This window comes from Mus caroli, unplaced genomic scaffold (assembly GCF_978045245.1).
Source record: "Mus caroli unplaced genomic scaffold, Mus_caroli_1 scaffold_9, whole genome shotgun sequence".
Lineage (NCBI taxonomy): Eukaryota > Metazoa > Chordata > Mammalia > Rodentia > Muridae > Mus > Mus caroli.
The window spans coordinates 88,109,232-88,126,669 of NW_028227264.1; the positions used below are offsets into that span (position 1 = coordinate 88,109,232).

Consider the following 17,438-nt stretch of genomic DNA (forward strand, 5'->3'; position numbering starts at 1 on the left):
GAGGAGAAAGGCAAATTAGCTTCTGTGCCCCCTCCTTATGCCTCCTCGGCAGCTGCCTATAAGCAGACCTTCTGTCTGGAGGTTTGGAGAGAGGTTAGATTCTCCTTGCTGGGATGTCCTATTTTCACCGACCAAGCAGGGCAGAGATATCATGAGCCTTTAGATTTCAAAGTAATCAGGAATTTGGCTGAGTCTGTGCGGACATACGGCTTAACTGCCTTCTATATTGTGACTCAAGTAGAGGCATTGAATAGACACTGTATGACGCTGTCCAATTGGGCAGGCTTGGTAAAGGCATGCCTTTCACCTGGGCAGTATTTAGATTGGAAAGCCTTCCTTATTGAATTTACAAATGAACAGGCAGTGGCTAACGTTGCTGCAGGAAATCCAGCATGGGACAGGGATATGCTGCTTAGTCAAGGTCACTTTGCACAACAACAGACAGGATATCCAGTGCAGGTGCTTGAGCAGGTAAATCAGATTGCCATAAGGGTGTGGAAATCATTGTCCACCGGTGTTGAAGGTCTTGTAGAACTCCAGAGAGACAATGAGGCGCTGAATCAGATAAGAGAGGAGCACTCTCAATTGGTTTGGGAGAGAGGGTCTGTTTGTGTTTCCTCAGGATCATCGACAACATCTGTGGGTTCCAGAACAGCTGACCAGAGCAATTCAAGGCAAGCAGAGCTATGAGGACGTGGATGTTCCTGTGGCTGGGAATGCTCCTGCTAGTGAGAACTGAAGAGCTACATTGGGGCTGTGTTCCTGAAACCCATGTCATTGACACAAACATTCAAGTGTTTGCTCAATTCTTTACATCTAATGCTTCGCTACAATTGCCTTTTTTCTATGCTGCTTCAGCTAAAGGGATTGTTGTATTTTCAGATGATTCAAAATATTTCACAGATGAGTGATTGGGTTCAGCTGTATCTACTAAAGCTAATGTTACCTGGATTCGAGGGGTGTGGCCTGCCAGTATATCCAAGGGCAATGGCACTATACCCTCCCAACCTAGATGGGCCCCCCTTTCCTTTTTGTAGGAGTGTTCCTGATTCCCTTCCACCTTGGGCAGTGCTCCTTATATGTATGGTTGTTATGTGAGGTGAATTGTAGTTGCACTGATCTTTCCCCCCTAAGCATGGTGGCGGGAGGGGCCTGGAGTAATGCAAATTTTATTGGAATGGTTCTAATGTGTTTGAAACTTCTGTATTTCAATTTGCTGGAGGAAGGAATGTTTCTTTTCTGGCTATGCCTGTTTGTATGTGATCTCCTTTTGTGTTTATTGTTTAGAAGAATAATGTTAATTGTAGTAGTGATATTCATTATATGATTTGGCTGTTGTGACTAGGATGCCTTGCTTTGTACCTTTGCCTTTTCAAGTTACTTTGTTTACAAACTGTCTATCCCTTGCTTCAGGGCTGATGAGCGGGGATGGGAGCCCTGGGATGTATGCTTGTAATAGTGTGTGTGTTGTGTGTTTGACACATGTGTCAGGTGCAGTGTGTGCAGGCCCGCACTTTCGCCATGGTAGTGTAAGCTTTTGCTGCAGTGGAGGTGGGACAATCTCCTCAGATTCGGTTTGCCACTCTAAAAGATGCTGCATTATGCCATGGGTTGCGAGGCTAAGCACTGCACAGAGGATAGCTTGCTGTTGGCATCCTCTGGAAGGCACGTCTGATTGCATGAAGGTTCAGTGTCCTAGTTCCCTTCCCCCAAGAAAAACGACACGGGAGCTGGCCAATACCTCTCTGGGTGATGAGCCCAAGGGATGGTTTTGTGTAGGGTCCCTATGCTTGCACACTGGGGATCAGACCTCTAACTTCACCCATGAGGCTTGCTTGCAGCAATTAAGATCTGGCCATAAGCCGGGCATGGTGGCACACGCCTTTAATCCCAGCACTTGGGAGGCAGAGGCAGGCGGATTTCTGAGTTCGAGGCTAGCCTGGTCTACAGAGTGAGCTCCAGGACAGCCAGGGCTACACAGAGAAACCCTGTCTCGAAAAACCAAAAAAAAAAAAAAAAAAAAAAAAAAAAAAAGATCTGGCCATAGATTAATCAACATCCTGGCCTTTTGATGCACCTGCCGCAAGCAAAACACAATCTCCCCAAGTGTGGCTTGGCATGACAGAGAAGTAGTCAGTGACGGATAAGACTCCCTGGGCATGTCACCAACCTAAGACAGGGATCAAACCAATGCTGTTTGTCTCCCAAGGACGGGTAAGGGGCATGGCTGCGGGGGGGGCTATCTACAGACATTCTCTCTGCCAAAAAAGAAAAAAGGGGGAAATGTGGGGAGCAGGTGTGGCAGCAGTCCCAAGAAGGCGCCAGGGACTGCAGCTAAGTCTTATGACTTGCACCTGACTTCCTCATACATCTGAATATAAGCCACAAACATCGTGAGAGCTGCGCAGGCGTACCAGGTTACTGGCGAAGCCATTTTGGTGGAGATATGCCCCTGCTGCCCTGATTAGCTGAAGCTGTGTACCTGGTGAGGTGATGTGGCCTGCTATGAGTGGATGGGAACTGATAGTATATAAGAGTGAGAGGCCCAGGGCTCGGGGTCTTTCGCCTACACAGTCAATGCTCTCCCAATAAACGTGTGCAGAAGGATCCTATTGTGGTGTCTTTCTTGCTGGCGAGTCAGGCATCCCACACCATAGGAAATAGGTTTCTTATTTACCAATAGGAAACCTACTATTGTTGTTTTGCTAAGTGGACATGCCATACCACCCTCTAAATTTTTTATCTGTTTTGTTCATTTTTATGATTTTTAGAGACAGGGTTTCTCTGTGTAGTCCTGGAATTCAATATGTAGATCAGACTGGGCTCAAACTTAGAGTTCCTCTTGCCTCTACCTCCCAAATGCTGGAATCAAAAGTGCGTGACCTAGAACTTGCTATGTATCTGCACTTTCCTACCTCTGCCTCCTGAATGCTGAGATTAAAGTCATGTGCCACCATACATGGCACTAATTATTTTTATACCTATAGATTAGTGCTGCTCTCAACCGTATTCGGTAAAGCTTCTTCTCGCAGTGAACAGCTGTAGTAATAATTTTTATATACAAATCCCAGTGGTAGATTCTCTACCTCAATGCCTAATGTTCCTAAATGAAAGACACCCACACAACCTTTATATTTTGATATGCCTTAAACAGTGCAACAGCTGGGCTATTTCCTAACCTCCGCGTGGTTAATCCCAAGTTATTACTTACTAAATTCTATATTCTACCTTGGCTGCCCTGGACTGAGAGGGCTGGCTAACTGGGCCACACTCTCCTGGCTACTTTACATAGATCTTGAAGTCAGCGGAGAACTAATAGTTATAAAACTGTGGATAGGTGCCTAATAACCCATCCTGTTCTGATCTTCCTGCTGATCTGTTTACCCAGTCAATAACCTGTTCCTAGGAACAGGTTCATTACCTGGAGACAAAGTGACCCCCTCTACCCCGCTTCCTGCTCCTATGAGTATATAGTCTGTGTGGAAAAATAAAAATTTGTCAGCTTGAACAGAACCTCTTGTCTTGCTGTCCATTCTTTGTGTTTCTTTGTCCCCCATTCTCTTCCAGGTGCCCCTCAAGTCCCTGTTAGACTGTCCCAAGGGTTGGGACAGCATCTCTCCTCTCCTCCACCTTCCCTGGCATGGCTGGCCTCCTCTTCCTCCTTCCTTTCTGTCCCAAGCCCTGGAATCCTAAAAGTCCTGCCTCTGTCTGCCATGCCCAACCATTAGCTGCCTTTATGGCATCTTTATTTACCAATCAGAACTGAGGCAGGTTCCCTCAGAGTCTTACATGCAGACACTCATATAAGTAGTTTGGGGGAACCAAAATTAACATTATAATACCAGCAGCACTAGGCCAAACCCACTACAAACAGCAGTTACTGCAGAGACTTAAGACAGCACTTGGGAGGCAGAGGCAGGCAGATTTCTGAGTTTGAGGCCAGCCTGGTCTACAGAGTGAGTTCCAGGACATCCAGGGCTACACAGAGAAAAAAAGGAGTGAGCAAAGTGCTGAGAGTTAAGTGACCCTTGAGTGAACATTCCTAAGCAGAACGTCTGTTTATAAGTCTCTCTCTCTCTCTCTCTCTCTCTCTCTCTCTCTCTCTCTCTCTCTCTCTTCCCCTCCCCAGGCCCAGGAGACATTGTGGGAAAAAGGAAGCAGAAGGAATGCAAGAACCGGAGGATGAGGAAGCGTTCTGTGAAATTCCATCATTTGGAGATGACATGGCTGTTGTTACTCATGTGGTCATGGCAGTGAAGACAACCTGCATAAGATCTGTACAAGGCTGAGTCCTTCAGCATTCCAGCTTGGATGGAGAAGGGGCTGATGAGGCTGCAACCCCTTGATGAGGAGCTATTTGGTAGTTCATGCTTTGTGGAGACTGCCATTTTTTCTTCAGTATTGCAGCCATTCATAAGTTGTCCATTTTCCAGGAAATAACCCACACCCATGTTCATGCAAGCAACCCAAACTAAGCTCAGTGGGTCATAAAAAATAAACGTAGCAGGTCTTGCTAGGAAGAAGAGTTCAAGTCAAAGTGGGAAGGTATCTCAGTTAGGATTTCTATTGCTGTGAAGAGACACCATGACCACAGTAATTCTTTTTTTTTTTTTTTTTTTTTTTGGTTTTTCGAGACAGGGTTTTTCTGTATAGCCTTGGCTGTCCTGGAACTCACTTTGTAGACCAGGCTGGCCTCGAACTCAGAAATCTGCCTGCCTCTGCCTCCCAAGTAATTCTTATAAAGGAAAACATTTAATTGGGCCTGGCTTACAGGTTCAGAGTTTAGTCCATTGTCATCATGGTGGGAAGCAGGGTGGCATGCAGGCAGACGTGGTGCTGGAGAGGTAGCTGAGAGTTCTACATCTGGATTGGCAGGCAGCAGCAAGAGGGAGTGACATAGGCCTGGCTTGAGCACTTGAAACATCAAAGCCCACCCCCCAGTGACACACTTCCTCCAGTGAGGTCACACTTCCACTATCTATGAGTCCATGAGGGTCATTTTTATTCAAACTACCTGTATAATGGAAAAGGCCTATGATCCCAGTATTTGGGAGGTGGAGGCAAGGTCAGGAGGTCAAGACCAATCTCTACTACACAGGGAGTTTGAGCCTAGCCTGGGTTCAATGAGAACCCTTTTGTCTTAGTTAGGGTTTTACTGCGGTGAACAGATACCATGACCAAGGCAAGTCTTATAAAGGGCAACATTTAATTGGGGCTGGCTTACAGGGTCAGAGATTCAGTTCACTATCATCAAGGAACATGGCAGCATCCAGGCAGGCATGGTGCGGGAGGAGCTGAGAATTCTACATTTTCATCTGAAGACTGCTAGAAGAATACTGGTCTCCAGGCAGCTAGGATAAGGGTCTCAAAATCCACACCCACAGTGCCACGCCTACTTCAAAAAGTCCACACCTACTTGAACAGGGCCACACCTTCTAGTAGTGCCACTCCCTGGGCCAAGCATATACAAACCATCACACCATCTCAACAATAACAACAGAGGATATTGAGGAAAAACAATAAACATGGTCAGCCAAGAGCTCAGTCCTCTCCCAGGCAGGAATCTCACCATTCCTACATTTAGACAGATGCTACACTCAAGGGACTAGAGCTTATTTGTGGCTCTTGTCTTTTCCAAATTCGACTCTATATCGTGTTCCATCACAGGACAGTCATGAGCAAATGAACAAAGGAGACCAATGATCATTCCGGAACTCCCAGTGATTGGATAGAGCAGCTCTGTGGGAGTTTCAAGTGCTGCCCCTTGGGTTGTGTGACTAGCTTCCACAGAAGCATGAACAGTTTTGAAATGCATGTGAATACATCAGACAGACAAAGGCTGGACCACGGTGTTCTGATTCCTCCCTGACATCTGCACTTTCTCCTTTCGGGCAATATCTGTTTTAAGCAGGTGTTCTTTCCTGCTCCTTTCTGGGAGAGTGACCTTTCTCTTCTTCAGAGGGGGTTCCTATCGTGTCTGTACTCTGAGGCTTAAGGAGACATTCTAGGAGATTCTGGAAATTTCTCTTATGGGCACACACACACACACACAGAGTCAGGGATTTCCATGCATCTAGTACCTTAGGTGCACTGTAACAATGATTCTCAATCTTTGGGTCATGACCCTTGCAGTCACATATCAGATATCCGGCATATCTGATATCTACATTACAATCCATAACAGTGATGACGTAGCAAGGACATAATGGACATAATTTATGGCTGGGGTCATCACAACTGTATTAAAGGGTTGAAGCATTAGGAAGAGTGAAGACCACTGCTCTATAACGCTATCTGAAGATGGTTCAGGCAGGTTAGAAAACATCCCTACTTTGTGATAACACAGATGAATTATGAAGCCAAATGGTGGTAAGAAGTATATCATTTCCTTCTAGGGTTCCTTAGACCATGTTGAAAATAACTCATAGCTTTCTTTTCTAATTGCCCATATTCAGATTCCTCCCTCAGTGTATTGTTTGCTGATCTCTAATCTTTTATCAGCTCGAGAGATTAAAACATAAAACAAGACTTCATTAGCAGTGGGCTAAAGAGAGAGAGTGGGGCAGCAGTGCCTCCATGTGGCTGAGTTGTAGTATAGGAAACAATGACCCCCCCACTACACACTTAAACCTGGGAGATTGAACTGCAAAATGATTTATGGTAGTTGGGGGTCTTCAGAAGGTTATTATCACAGCGCCATTTTCCTTAGATCACTATTTCCTGGCATCCCAGCCCATGATTGGAAGCATAGAGAAAACGCAGGCAAAGGACAGCCAGGACAACGTGGGTGCATGCACACTTAATTATTGCCTGCCTGTGAGATTTATGTTTGCTGTGTCTAACTATCTTGGAGTGGCCAGTTTGGGGGTAACTATCATATTTCCATTGTGTCAACTACTGTCCTTTGTTTTAAGAATGTTTAAAATATCTATTCTGAAATAGACAAAGTATTTCTATTTTCAAGGTTTATTATTATGTTTGTGTATGTGCGCGTATGTCTTTGTGAGTGTATGCCCTGTGTGTGCATGTCAACGGAAGCCAGAGAGAGTGTCTAATCCCCTGCAGATGAAGTTACAGGCAGGTGTGAGATGTGTGGGTGCTGAGAAACAAATTCTTTTTTTTTTTTTTTTTCATTCCGGGTCCTTTATTTCTTTTTTTAAACATTAGGCCACGAATTCGTATGGAATGGGCTCCAACAGCTCAGGCTCTTTTTCGTTAGTCCTCACAAAGTGTGCTTCTCTGGGTGGTGCAGCCTGGCACCTCAGCTGTACCCAGGTGCCCTTCTCTTTGGCTTCCTTGTTCTTCTGATCTTTCTCCTTCACCAGCTTCAGGAAGCTGCCTCTGTTCTTCCAGTGCTTGATGCGCTCAGTCTGCACATTGGTCCCCTTGGCCAGAATCTTGCCCTTAACTTGATTGTTTACAGTGATGCTCAGTGTTGGCATCAGGACCTCCCAAACCTGTGACATCACATAAGCAACAGCGCAACCTACAGACCTGTTGTCCAGACAATGGCCACCATATTCCCAGAATCCATCGGGCTCACCTCCCACCTTTACCTGCGTTACTTCCTTTTCCATAAAAAGAGTGGGAAAGCCTCTCCCTCCCTCTCCTTCCCCCTTCTCTTTCTGCCACCACCTTGTCTTTCTCTCCCAATAAAACCTCTTCCACTTGGAACTGTCTTGGCCTAGTGTGCTGTTGAGACGTGACCTGCCATTCTAACACATCACACAGCATGCTGGGTGACACTGTAGACTCTTCCGATTTTGCTGCGGTGACACTTAAGGGGCATTCTCTTTTTGAACAGTGTGCATTCCCTTGATGTCTGTGAGATCACCCTTCTTGTAGATTCTCGGGTAACCAAAGGAACAACGTTATGGTTCCTGGAAGGCCTAGAGAACGTATACTGAGCGCCTCTCCTCTTTCCCTTTGTGTAGGTCATTTTGGTGAGTTACTGGAAGATGGCTGCCACCGCCAAATGAGAAACAAACTCTTGGTTCCTCAGGAAGAGCTGAGCCATCTGACATATAAAATGCCACCATTAACTGTCACCTTACTGTGGACTAGAACATCAGGAGTTGTCTAATTACAACTCCACTTGTTAGCCTGCACCTGGACAAACCGTACTCAAGGCCCCTGGGGACCCCATTCTCCTCTACTGCTAGGATTCAATGTTTTAGGTTTTATTAAAGTGACATATTTCATCTACTTCCTGTGCCTAACATTTGACTCACATGGTGTCCCATGCCTTTACTCCAGGCACTGGGGAGGCACAAGCATGTTCTTTCCTGTGTGCTTGAAGAAAGCCAGGTCTACACAGTTCTAGGCCTCTCCCTGGCCTAGAACTGACACCGCCTCAAAAACAGATTTTTTTTTAAACCCAGGACAGCCAAGGCTACACAGAAAAAAATCTGTCTTGAAAAACAAACAAACAAAAAACAAAAACAAAAAACCCAAACCTAAACCAAACAGTTTTCTAAGGTTTGCCCATGTTGTTGCAATATTTTACTGGCATGCATTAATTGTACAAAGCCATGGGCTTCATTACTGCATTTTTACAGACAAGAGTATTAAGCACTGTAGAAAAGCAAACCTGATAAGTACACCTTCTAAAGCAATTTATTAGACTGGCTTACCTGATATGAATTGACTAGATCCGGGGCATGCAGAAGCTGAACATACCCCAGAAGTAAGTAGAGTAGTGTGTGTGTTACTATCTGAAAAAGAAATTAAGATGAAATCTCACACAATTAACAATTGAAAGCATTACTAGCATAAATTATATAGATAAATAGAAAGATCTCTGTTGTCTCTCAACTTTCTCTGTATTGAAATATTCCCTTCAGGTTGGAGGCTTATTAGGACTCAAAAGTGAAAGGTACTTAGAAGTTTCAAGAAGTAAGCAAAAACTTCAAGCTTACAAGAGTCACAAGACCACTCTGAAAGGGAAACAGTTGCTAGAAGAGGCAATAAGCTGCCTGCCAGTCATATAGAGAGCTCCATGGATCACCCTTTTCAGTGACGCAGCTACCTTTGAGTCACCCTTACTTAATAGCTTAGTTTTACACAGTTCAGGGTCCAGCCTAGGGAATGGTGCCACCCACAGTGGGCTGGATCAAGTTACAATCCAGACAACTCCCACACTGAAATGCTCACAAGCTAACTTGATGTACAAAATTCCTCAACTGAGACTCTCTTCCCAGATGATTCTAGGTTGTTGTGTAAAGTTAATGTTTAAACTAAACCTTACCTTCCTGCCTCCATCTCCTAAAGAGCTTGAATGAATTAATTGTAGGCTTAGGTCAATCTCAGCTCCCTAGGAATTCCTTAATTTGATCTAGTTGACAAATTAAGACAGATCTGTTCCCAGTACAGAAAAAGGAGCCTTATCTTGTATCTAAGAATCAACTCAAAATAGATTATATATAAAACCTAAAACTAGACAGTCCTGGTGACTTAAGAGACAGAGGCAAGTAGATCACTTTATTCAAAGCCTGTCCTTGTGTTCTACAGAGAAACTCAATCTCATAAAAACAAACAAAAATAGATAAACAACCTCCTCCAAACCTACTAGAACAGGAAGTTTCCTGACAGTGGGTTGAACAGAAATTTCCTCAATATGACCCCCAAACACAAACACAAGCCTTTGATACCAGTGTGTGAAGAAGAACTGTGAGTTCCATCTAAGCCAGGGCTACAAAATAAGATCCTATCTCCAAAACAAAATACTCATGTCTAGAATCAGAAAAATGCAAACTAAAGCCACAGTGACCACCTAACATTATTAGGTTGGATTAGATTATAAAAAGACATTTCACTGTGATTTTAAGCCAGGAACATAAAATTTTGGCACACCCTCTGAATTGCAGCACATGTTGAATGAACTTTCCCTCTGAGTACACGACAAGAAAGTGCTTCATTGTGAATCAGTGTAAACCTGGTATGGTGGCACATGCCTGCTATTTCATCAACTGAAGGACAGTCTAGGCTACTTGGCAAACCTTCCCAGGGCAAGCAAGCATCCGCAAACTCATGAGCGCTGACATACTCTAGACATAAAGTGTTTGCATAGCAAGAGACAGTCTACAAATGCTTTCAGTTGTTTCAAATGCAATTGTTTATTTCAATTTATAAAAATTACTAAGTGGCCCTGTGCTGGTCTCCCCCACATTTTTCTGAAGACATTCTGGCTCCAGGATGTTCTTGGATACCCAATCCATGGACACTAAGCCTGTTCATTAGAAATAGCAACGTGTCTGCAGGAATTGTAAGCACCCTTCTGAAACATCTAGGTTTCTTTTAACACCAATATGTAAACACTGCCTGGAAGATTATCAGAACAAGAAAAATTCAAACATGTTCTGTGTCTTTCTGAATATTTTGTTTTGTTTTGTTTCCTTCTTGGTGTGGAATCTGAAAAATGCTTTGGAGACATTCTAAAGCTTGGCTTTTCTGACAGACACTAGCGAGGCAAGAAGCTGGGGTCAGCTCTGGTAACTGGCGTGAGCATAGTGATTTGCATTCCAGTGGTTTAAACTGAGGTAGCCCTGATCAGGCTGGCCATACTGAGGGTAGAAGAGGTCTTTTCCCAGGTAGTTAGCTGGAGCAAGTCTTTGGAGAACAGCCTCGCTGAACTGGTAGGTCAGCTTTCTCCGGATTTTTATGATCTCTCCAGTTCTGGCATAATTCCTCAGGGCTCTGGCCATCTTCTGGTAAGTCATGGGTTTCCGGTTGCCTTTTCTCTTCCCCCAGAGTTCAGCGAGTGTTTCTTTGTTTTTTGATATAAACTGAAAGATGCCTCTGGTTTTGTCAACCCACTGAATACAAGACACCATCTCTGAATTGCACAGGGATTCGAAAAGGTATTCAAATAGCCGAAGCTTTCTCCTGCCTGCAATGGTGGAGAGAAAAAAAGAGACATCAACTTCTTTGTAGATTTCCTGGAAGGTCCCCTGGAAGGACTTCCTGAACCCCAGAAATGGAAAGCTACAATGAGCCTGCTTACTCGATGACTTAACAGTCATTGGCAGGCCTGAAAGATCCATGGGCCTCTTATAGTTTCACATCATGAAACATACAAGTGACTGGAGGGTTGACTTAGCTGACCCTTGCTGTGCTTGCGGAACAGAAAAGTTCCATTCCCAGCACCCAGAGAGCATCTCATTACTGTCTTTAACTCCAGATCCAGTGCTATATAATGCTGTCATCTCTTCAGCCCTAAAAGTAGAAAGGGGATTGGTAGTCATGACTTAGATTAAGTGGCTCTGGAGGAGCCATAAAATGCCCTGGAGTAGAAATGTCCCAAAAGTTTTCATGCCATTGTTCATAAGCAACATTGTCCATTTCAGTTATGAAATCGGGTGCTAGAGTCAGTGTCTTTCATCATGTAATCATTGGTGTCTGAAAATGACTAGGAAGGGAAACCTAGGAAATGAAAGCGCCAGTCACTTCAGGATATCAGAATTCACTTAAGCACGCTGTATCCTCCTTTCTAGGTCTATTTTCCCTTTGAGACATTAGCATAGTTTATCCCCAAACTGCTGGTATACTCCACCACCCCCAACTCTGCTCATATAACTTGGACCTAAGATAGCATCTTCTGTCTATTGTCTTCTGAACATGTTGTACTATCAACTCACAACAAAAATGAGTCTGCTTACACTCTAGCATGGATAGAGACCCATGAGGCTACTGGCTGCCAGGGTGGTGTGTGTGTGTGTGTCACTTTCTTCAAGAGTGTAACCATTAGTAGGTTGCCTATGGTTGAATAAATACCAAACACCCTTGGAGTGGTTCAATTCATGTTGTTTTAACAGATTTTTCTTGGGATAAAGCCTAGCATGTAGCCCAGGTTTGCTTCAAACTCGAGATCCTTCTGCCTCAGTGCTGGACCTATAAGCATGTACCGCCATGCTCAGCTACAGATTAATATGTACAAATGTATTTCTGGATATTCTTAATTCCATCTGGCATGGCACTGTATGCCTGGAATCTCAGCACTCAGTATGCTGAGGCAGGATTGCAGGTTTGAAGACAGCTTGGTCTACACAGAGAGTTCCGAGCCAGCCTGGGCTACACAATGAAAGAGGAAAAAACCCGGAAATACATATATGACATCCCTTTGAGCCCATGAATATCAGGAGTATCATAGCACCATACCTCTTCCTCCCTTTTGCTGGAAGAAGGGGGGTTGTACCAGCTGGCTTTCAGCTATGTTCTGTACGGATTGGTGGAAGCCTCCTTCCAAATACAGGTCTGCAGAACCATTCTATATACAAGACAGTGATGTGTTAAGTGGGAATTTGTCCTTTGGCCCCCCCAATCAGTGACTGAAGACCAATGCTCCATTCTCAAAAGTGCTAAAGTCATATAGTATTCCAGGATGAGCATCAAACCAAGAGAAGGTCAGGGGGTGGAGGCTAAAGTTTGGCTTCTCTCCCTTGTGAAAGATAGGTGATTATTCTTTGTTTTGTTTTGGTTGTCCTGAAATTCATTCTATAGACCAGGCTGGTCTCAAACGTAAGAGATCTGCCTGCCTCTTCTTGCTTCTGGAGTGCTGGGATAAAAGGCAGTGGTGGTTATTCTTCTAAAGATGCTCAATGAGAAAGAGAATATGAGGATGAGGGATGGCAGCTCACAACTAACTGTACCCCAGCAGCAAGAAGCCTACAGAGTTATGAAGGTAAACAAGATCGCCAGAATGGACCAGGCAACCCATATTTTACCTGGCAACCCGAAAAGAGGTTAAAGTTGGACCCCCAAATCCCTGTTCTAAAGAAATGGTTTATAGCTGGGTGGTGGTGCCTTTAATCCCAACACTCAGGAATGAGGCACAGGTAGGTGAAACTTGAGGCCGGCCCAGTTTACAAAGTTAGTTCTGGGACAGCCAGGGTTACATAAACCCGGACTCAAAACAAAAATAAAGTCTATAGTGGGAAGGACTCCTTGGAAGTCTCACCGAGGAGAATGTTGTACTTGTTTGGGGCCCTCTGTCTATCAGGGGCTCCAGGTGATGATGTTATGTTCAGACCTTTCCCAGCTTCCTCTCTCTGCTGCTATTTCCTTCTTTTACTCCTCTTCGCTCTAAACTTAATAAACTCACTCATTCTACAGCAAAAGCATGGCTGTCATGGGTCTTCCCATGCAGGGCAGTTGATCTCGGTAAAAGCTACTCACTGTTACACCTCTCCAGTCATAGAGGGGGTTCTCTGTGGGTGACATTCCATAGTAGTTAGCGTTGCCTCTGAGGTGAGGATAAGGGTTAATGATAGCCATGTAATTTCTATTTTCTAAATAAAGACAGAACAGAAAGACATTTGGTAACTTTACAGGCACACATGCGTTTATATATGAACACATCTGTAAGCAACCCAAGGTGACATCTGTTCTATTGACTACTGCCTTTTAAGCTTTCTTACCAATTTGTATTTCTACCATGACATTTATCCCAGGAATTTTGTATTATGGACAGTTCTTCATAACCCATTCCCTCTACGGAAAAAAAGATTCCATTCCATGTACCTATAGTACCTAAGTGTCAGGCTGGAGCTCCCTGAAATACTGCCTGTAAAACTCAATAGACAATATATTGTATTTCATCAAGATCAAAGAGTCTGTAGAATAGAAGTTATAATCTGTAGAATGAGTTAGGATAAAAATCTTTCTATGCAGACTGTCTTGGGTGAGTGGAAAGCCTGAAATATAGAACAAAAGTGTTTGTTTGTTTGTTTGTTTGTTTGTTTGTTTGTTTGTTTTTTCTGGGCTGGGGAGATGATATACTGGGGAAAACACTTGGCACAGAAGTGTAAGGATGTGTTCAGAACCCCAGAACCTAGGTAAAGTGCATCAAACACGTCTTTATCCCTCTTTCTGTGGCAAGAGAGGGGGTAGAGTTAGGAGACTCTCCAGAAGTTCTTGGGTCAGCTAGCCTGGTATATGCAACTGTTCTGAGAATCTTATCCAAACACAGTGGGGGAGGCAAGAATGACACCCAATATTATCCTCTGACCTCCACAATTATGGCACAGATAATATACATATATAGACATACGCACACATACACATACATATATATTGTTTTACAGGAAGCTATTCCTGGAAAGTCAGGATGATATAATGAGTAATCATGTAGGCAGACTTTACGCTTACTCTGTCTGAGACACAATCTAGCCACATATCTCAGGCTTGTCAAGGAACAACCCCTTTGTCTCAGTACCCTTTACAGTTATTTTATGGATATGGGTGTTTGGCCTGCATGTGTGTGTACTACATGCAGGTTTACACGTGTGAGTACACATGTATGTGAGCCTAAGTCAACTTCCAGATATCCACCATCCTTCAATAGCCCTGTTTTTTGAGATAGGGTCTCATTGGCCTAGAACTCATCAATAAAGGTATGTTGGCTAGCTCAGAAGCCAGGGGAAAACCGCCCTTCCCCAGCTTGGCGAGTTTAGTAGGCTTCCTAGTACTCTTACATATGTATGTGTACATATGTCTGTCACATGTGTGCCAGGAGATGAGAGTAAATGACTTATTTTTACCTGAGGAGTATTGACTTCCTTCAGTTGATTGTTGGATCAATATGTCAATGGCGTCTTGAAATGTTTGCCCCAGACTGTCTTGATCAATACAACAAGTCTGTGAACACAAATGGCAAATGCAGGCGTTCTGAGATGACTCTTAGGAGAGTTTCAGCTTCAGCACCATGGACATCGTAGACTGGCTAAGTTGCCATTGCAGGATGCCCTGCTTTTCCCTACAATGCTCGCCAGTTTCGTGGGCTCTCCCAAGAAGAAGCTATAGCTATATTCATATATATTCATATATATTCATATAGCTATAGTCGTGACAATCAAAAGTGGCTCAGGGGTTGTCAAATGTGAGAGCCATTTTCCTAGTTTGTTTTTTTTTTTAAGTATTGATCTTTTAGTCTATAGAAATCATATTAATTTTATATAGTATGAGCTTTTATATGGCATAATTAACAATTATGGGTTCAATCCCCCCAGAACTACATAAATAGGAGCCTGATAGCTTGTATCTTGTAACCCAAGTGGAGGCAGAATGATCTGTGTTCGGTCAAGTTCGGTCCTGGTAACAGGGCAAGTACAGAGTCAACATGTGATACATTGACCCTGTCTCAAAAAGAAAAGCCATTAGTTTCAAAAATTAAGAATTAAGATTTAAAAAAAAAATGCCGACTGACCATTATTCATGAATTGAAGAGTCTTGGGTTGTGGAAACGGCAGCTAGTAAGCGCGTGCACACTGGCTTGCAACAGGCTCTGAGTTCAATACACGTTCTGGGGAAGGCAGGAGAGAAAGACCAATTATATAAAACAGTTCCAAATAGGTTAACATTTATTATTTGCCTTTTGCTTTGCTTTTGTTTTTATTTTTGTTTTTGTTTTCTGAGACAAGGTCTCAGCCTGTAACCTAGAATGACCTCCAATTCTCCGGCCTCAGACTCTTGGGTGCTGGGATTACTGATATGGCCTTAAAAGAAAAGTAGTTTTTAATTTGATTCTAAATGAACACCTGGCCCAGGAAATGTTTTGTTTTTGTTTTTTGTTTTGTTTTTGTTTTTTTGAAAATGTTATGAATGCAAGATGCCACCATCTGAATATTTCACTTTTCTATCAGTGTGTGTGTGTGTGAGAGAGAGAGAGAGAGAGAGGAGAGAGGAGAGAGAGAGAGAGAGAGAGAGAGCATGCACATGAAGCTGTTCTTGCATGCTTATGTATAGAGAGCAGAAGTTGATGCCCAGTGTCTTCCTCCGCCACTCTCTTCCTTACATAAGGAAGCAGGACCTCTCATGAGCCCCAGAGCTTGCTGATTGGGTCTAGTTAACCAGCTGGTGCCGCCTGTCTCATGTTTCGAGGTTACAGGAGGCTACCACACCCTGACAAGCTATACTCGTTTGGTCTCTGGTACTAGGATAAAACACCCTGACCAAAGCAACTTGAGAGACAAGGCTTTATTTCATCTAACCTTCCTATGACATCATCCAGGGTTGTCAGGACAGACACCACAGAGGATGTACTTGTTCAGCTTGCTCGATTTCTTACCTAACTCAGGATCACCTGTCGAGGTGGGTAGCATCACCTGCAGTGGTCAAAGCCCCTCTCACATAAAATCATTAATTAATAAAAAGATCTACAAGCTTACCCATAAGCCAGCTTAATTGAGGCATTTCTTCAATTAAGTTTCTTCTTCCCAGATGACTCTAATTTGTACTCAGGCAGCAAAAACCTAACTAGTGGGAGTTCTGGAAATTTAAACTCTGGTCTTCAAGTTCACAGCAGAAGCACATTTACCTGCAGAGCCATTGACTCGGCTCCTCTAACTTCTGAAATGTGAAGACAGCTGATGTTAATCGCTGTCGCTGGGTAATTGATGACACAGAAACAACTGGAACATATTTAAGAATTCCAACGACTTATTTTATAAACTGGGCATGGTGGTGTAGAATTCCAGTAAACATTGGGTTTCTGTGAGTTAAGAGGCTGTGTGTGACTTTTTCTTTTTTCTCAAGAAAGAAAGATTCACGCTATTATTACCCCTTCTTGAGATTTGTATTTTCTAAGACACCAGTTGTCAGAGATGACCTTTTAAGTTCTCCATCCTCATGTGACTTGCTGAATGGTGTAACAGAGAAGAGCCACATAAGAAAGTGTGGGACTTTAACACAGATTACTTCATCATTATACATAGGCTCAAGTTCTTATCCTGTAATCCTAGCTGATACTCTTTAGTATTACTTAATATTCAGCATTTAATACTGATTAATACAGTGAGATCACGATACATCATCTTTGCACTAGATCACTTAAAAGAAAACATAAGAAAACGTATAAATTATAGTTTAGGTTATGTTCTTTCTTTTTTGGGGGTGGGATGGAGGGTGATCTCTTTCTTTGCTCTTTTCACACAATGACAGTGTAGCCTGGTCTAAGATCACACACTCATTCTGTAGTCCAGACTAGTCTTAAACTTGCCAGTCTTCCTGTATCAGCCTCCCAAATGCTGAGATTGTCATCGTGCACTGGCCCACCCATCAAATGAATACTATCAGTGTTAGGTATTTTTTAAAAAGCCATTCATGACTTTTAAACTATAACCTCACCCTGTAGTGCTGAAGGTTATTGTAATTTGAACTCAATCTTTAACAGCGCCTAGAGTATGAGAATAGAAGCAAACTCTTTACTAGCTCCCCAAAACAAGGCTTCTATGAACTGTAAATAAAGGAGCTTAATCAGTTTAATTAGAGTTTGTGTTATAAAGACCCACAGCTTCGACAGCCTCAAGCCTGCCTTTCCATTCCAAGCAGTATTTCAACTGATGATTCAGCTTTAGCTTATCAATGGCTTACTATTTCTCGAAGCTAAACAGACAGTAAGTAAGACAATATAGCCCAAGAAACATTCATCCCAAGGAGAAAAT

The 17,438-nt window shown here is 43.3% G+C and overlaps 1 protein-coding gene across 1 annotated transcript; it reads right to left on the reverse strand.

Annotated features, from left to right (window-relative positions):
- Window positions 1-10,166: 10,166 nt before the first annotated feature.
- On the reverse strand, window positions 10,167-14,709 carry Spic (Spi-C transcription factor). Its single transcript, XM_085842578.1, has 5 exons — window positions 14,701-14,709; window positions 14,538-14,634; window positions 13,174-13,286; window positions 12,157-12,265; window positions 10,167-10,888 (listed from the first exon to the last, which is right to left on the reverse strand). Exons 1-5 carry the CDS (start codon window positions 14,707-14,709, stop codon window positions 10,482-10,484), a joined length of 735 nt encoding a protein of 244 aa, XP_085698704.1. The 3' UTR covers window positions 10,167-10,481.
- Between the last annotated feature and the right edge of the window lie 2,729 nt (window positions 14,710-17,438).